Source organism: Alligator sinensis, unplaced genomic scaffold (genome assembly GCF_000455745.1).
Source record: "Alligator sinensis unplaced genomic scaffold, ASM45574v1 scaffold128_1, whole genome shotgun sequence".
NCBI lineage: Eukaryota > Metazoa > Chordata > Crocodylia > Alligatoridae > Alligator > Alligator sinensis.
In genome coordinates, this window is record NW_005842968.1 from 321,500 (window position 1) to 325,874 (window position 4,375).

The 4,375-nt window shown below is 59.3% G+C and overlaps 1 protein-coding gene across 4 annotated transcripts in view; it reads right to left on the reverse strand.

Moving 5' to 3' along the window:
* JPH4 (junctophilin 4) overlaps window positions 1-4,361 on the reverse strand; it is a 10,937-nt gene extending 6,576 nt beyond the window's left edge. For 2 of the 4 annotated variants that reach the window (XM_025192819.1, XM_025192820.1), the window contains exons 1-2: window positions 1,572-4,361; window positions 8-803 (exon numbers count right to left, since the gene is read on the reverse strand). In XM_025192819.1, the coding sequence (XP_025048604.1) occupies window positions 8-803; window positions 1,572-1,950 (1,175 nt within the window). In that variant the 5' untranslated portion in view covers window positions 1,951-4,361. The remainder of the gene's footprint in view (window positions 1-7; window positions 804-1,571) is intronic. The other 2 variants (XM_006036531.2, XM_025192818.1) reach the window with 2 other exon arrangements.
* Between the last annotated feature and the right edge of the window lie 14 nt (window positions 4,362-4,375).

The following is a 4,375-nucleotide window of genomic DNA, read 5'->3' on the forward strand; positions in this document are numbered from 1 at the left end:
GCCTGACCTGGCCACTGCTAGCTCCTGCTTTTGCCGGGCTAAGCTGACGGCTCTCCGGGCCACCTCCACGGCCCGGTCCACCTTCTCCTTGACCTTGCTGCGCCGCAGTGGGATGAAGTTCTTCACCTTCCCGTTGACCAGGCGGTTGAGCTTGTACTTGCCCTCCTCCTTGGTGCCGTCGGGGTAGGTGGTGCGCCCATAGCCATGGCGACGGTTGCCCAGCCACTCACCCTCGTACCGGAGCCCGTTGGAGCGCCGGCTGACCCCGTAGCCACTGCGCCGGTCGGCTCGCCACTCCCCAGCATAAACCTCGGTGGAGGATCCTTCAATGGCCAACCGTGAAGGCATCTCAGGGGGCTCTGTCTCAGCATAGCTGAGTGTGGTGGCCTCACTGCCTGTTGAGCTGACCCCAGCCTCGCTCTTGAGGGAACCCCGCTTACTCCCTAGGGAGGCCTTGGACTCTGCCCGCCGCACCCGCAGGCCGCTCAGAAGCAGGGAGCGCCGGAAGAAGAAGCCCCCTGACTTTTTCTTGGTCCCCTTGGGGAAGTCTGGGTCGCCTGGGAAGGCCAGAACAAAGCCACCCCGGGAGCCGGAGGCTGGGCTGTCCCCTGGGAGCAGAGGAGGCGGAGGCAGTGGGGCAGAAGGCAGTGGGGCAGGAGATGCGCCAGGGTCAGGGTCACTGCGGAGCGACTCCAGGGAGGTTCGGCGCGGAGAGCGGACCAAAGCAGCCTGGCGGTAGGGGACACTCTGGCGGACGCCATACCCGTGACGCTTCCCAGTCTGCCACTGGCCTTGGTAGGTACCTGCGGAGGGTAGAGAGGGCATCAGAGGCGAGACGGGGGGTGGGGAGGGAAGCAAAGGGGGCTGGGAGGGACAGAGGGAAGGAGGGACAGAAGATGCACGAGTTTTGGACCTCAGTGAACAGAAGGATAGATGGATGGATAGGGGTGAGATGTCAGAATGGACAGAGAGAGGAAAGGAGTGTATGGAGGGGTTTTAGACCTCAGTGGATGGGTTGATGGACAGTCTGATAAATGGAGGGATGGATGATCAGACAACAGAATGACTGAACAGACATATGGGGGAATGGAGGGAGGATGCCTGGCTCAATGGATGGACTGATGGACAAACGGATGGATGGATGGATGGATGGATGGGATGGAAAAACGGACAGATGGATGGTAGGAAGGAGGGACGAAGCAAGGAGGGGGATTGGACCTCGGTGGATGGATAGACAGAAGCATGGACAGAACAGAGCACCAGTTGGGTGAATGGCGGTAGATGTGGCTAGGCTGTTGGACCAATGGCATATAGGAGGGCAGATGAAGGACTCACCAGGGCAGACAGAAGGCTGGGAAGACACTGCTTGGGGGTGGGGGAGACAAGTGAACCCCCCTCCATGCTCCTTCCCTGTCCAGCCTGACCTTCCACCATCCATCTGTCCACTGTTTTTGTTTTTGTCATCTGTCATCCATCCATCTGTCCATCCATCCACCCACCCAAGAATTTTCTGCATACCTCCATCCATCCAATCAGCCCTCCCCTCCCCTCCCCTTCCCTGCCCCTCTCACCTCCATCAGCATAGGTCTCGGTGCCGTAGCCGTCCTGCAGACCATCCCGCCATGTGCCCTCATAGGTGATGCCTGAGTGGCTCTCCCAGATGCCAGTGCGGCCCTTCAGCCCATGGCTCCACTCCCCCTTGTAGCACCATTTAGCCTTGCGCTCCACACCCAGGCCGTCCCGCTTGCCGTGACTCCAGTAGCCTTGGTAGGTGTTCCCGCCAGGCCAGGAGTAGACCCCCAGGGACTCGAACCCCCGGCGCCACTGCCCACTGTACTCCCCCTGGGCCCCGGGGCCCAAGCAAACCCCATAGCCATGTGCCCGGCCCTCCTCCCAGTCACCCACGTAGCAGCCTCCATCGTCAAACTCAAACCTGCCCCCGTTGGACATGCACGTAGTGGTGGGCCCCCCTGCACCGGCTACCCACAAGGCCCTGGGCTCATTGCCGGCCCTGCCCCCAACCGCCTGAGGTGGCACTGTCCAGCATGGAGTGGGAGGGTGGCCGTGGTCACTCCGCCATCAATGTGGCTGTCCTCCGTGGGCAGACAGCATTGAGGGTGGGGGATGTCTTCTGTTTGGGGAGGAGGGGCTACAGCCGGGCCCCGCTCCTGGAGCTCTTTAGTGACAGTTGGAGCAGCAGTAGTGGGTGACAGGTGTTGAGAAAGGCTGGCGGCCTCCGTGGAAAGTCCTGTTAGGGCCACAAGATGTTTCCACCTACTGGTGGACAATGGAGCTACAGTCAAACACCAGTCCCAGAGTCCTTTGGGGGAGATACAGGCACTCAGGGGAGCTACAGGCTTCAGGAGATCTGGAAATCCTCCACTGACAGGCAGACAGTGGAGCTCTAGTTGTAGGGAGACACCTGAAATCCTCCACCTACAGGCACACGATGGAGCTACAAGCGCATATGGATCCCAGAATCCTCCAGCTACAGGCACAGGGTGGGGTGACAGGCGCACAGCAACTGCATGCGTTCTTGGGCTATAGGCATACACGGGGAGTACAGTCGTGCAAACGTACTGAAGACCTCCACCTACAAGCGCACAGTGGAGTGTGAGGATGGAGAAGCCCAGTATTGTCCCCTCTGGCAGGGTAGTCTGTCTGAGACTTCTCTAGCTATAGAAGGGGAAAAAATGGGGTTGTTGTTGTACAAAAGTTCCCCACTTCTTTGGCTACATGTGTCAGGAAGCCTTGACACTTACAGGTGTCCCTACAGTTCGATGGTGCCCTAGAGTCCTGCAATGACTGGGACAAGGTGAATGTCAGGCTAAAGGCATACGGGGCTCCCAGACTTCTAGTACAACAGTTGTAGCATGGTCCCAGAGTTCATTGGGTACAGGCAGATGGCTTCCTTCAGACCTGTAGGGACCTTGGGATGTGGTCACGCCACGTCCTGCTGTGTGCCCGTCTCCTACAGGCAGAGGGACTGGCTGTTCTCTGGTAACAGGTGCATGCCCACCCTGGGTAGCTCCAGCTCCAGCTCCAGCTGTAGGATCCTCCCAGAGGTGGCCGGGAACAGGCAGTCCTGGAGTTCTTGAGTTCCTGCCGTATCTAGATACAAGCAAAGCAAGAGCCCCGACTCCGCTGCCTACAGTCATCCATTGGAGCAACACACCAGAGATTACTGTTACAGGTATGCGGTGGATGGGATGGGCTTGTAAGTCCTCCAGATACAGGCTGATGGCAGTTTCTCTGGCTACAGGCAGATGGCGGGGGTGCCAATGGGATTCTCTGTCCTACAGGTGGATGGGGGCCAAGAGCACTGCAGCTACAGGAGGACAGTTGCCAACAGGCTCAGGAAAGGCCTCTGGGGTCTCTGGCTACAGGCGTTGGGCTCTGTTCCTTGTCGCTGGTGGCTCAGAGGGGGTCCAGGTGTTGCCAGGAAGTAGACAAGTCTGTGGAGGGCAGAGCTGAGCTGGGGGTACTGGCCATGGGCCTCATGGTACAGGGTATCTACAGTGAGAGGAGACAGAGGGGCCATGGGGGACAGGGAACAACCATCCCCCTGCCCCACAAGCAACAGACAGACAAAAATACACATGCCCCAGTCAAAAAAAAATCATACCATTCCTATTGACATGCATTTAGCCCAAATCTAGATAAATGGAGGGATGCAGAGGGCCAGATGGAGCGATGATGGGGCGTGGAGGGTATGGAGGGATGGATGCATGGATGGAGGATGCAGGGATGGATCAGGGCCATGGGGGAATGGATGGATGGGTAGATGGATAGATGGGTTGATGAGGGCTACAGGGATGGATCAGGGCCATGAGGGAATAGATGGATGGGGGCTAGGGCGACGGATAGTTGGGAGTTATGGGGATGGACGGATGGAGACTGGGGGGATCGGTGGATGGAGGGATGAGGGTTATGGGATGCCTGGAAAAGAAGGGTGTGACTGGATTCTTGGAGGAGCAAACAGCCAGGCAGAAGGGGCTGATAAGGATGGAGACATGATGAAGGGTGTGCATGGATGAACAGAGGGATGTGTGGGGCCCGATGGAGAAACCCGAGGTGGTGGTTTGAGAGCCGTGTGGCTGAGAAGGATGGAGGGCTCACAAGTGCCTGCGCGGGGGGTGGAGGGAGGGATGGCTGGATGAAGGGGTGCAGAGGGAGGGATGGCCCCCAGCTCCCACCCAACGTCGCCACTGGTTTCCTGCCACTCACCCGGTCTCGTCGCTGCGGGGCGGGGGGTCCATGCAGCCGGGAAGTAGGGGAAGGAGAAAGCCCAGATGGAGGGAGAGACACAGACACACCCCGAGCAGCGGGAGCGGCTGCGCTCACAGCCGGGCGGCGGGGGAGGGAGGGAGCGCGG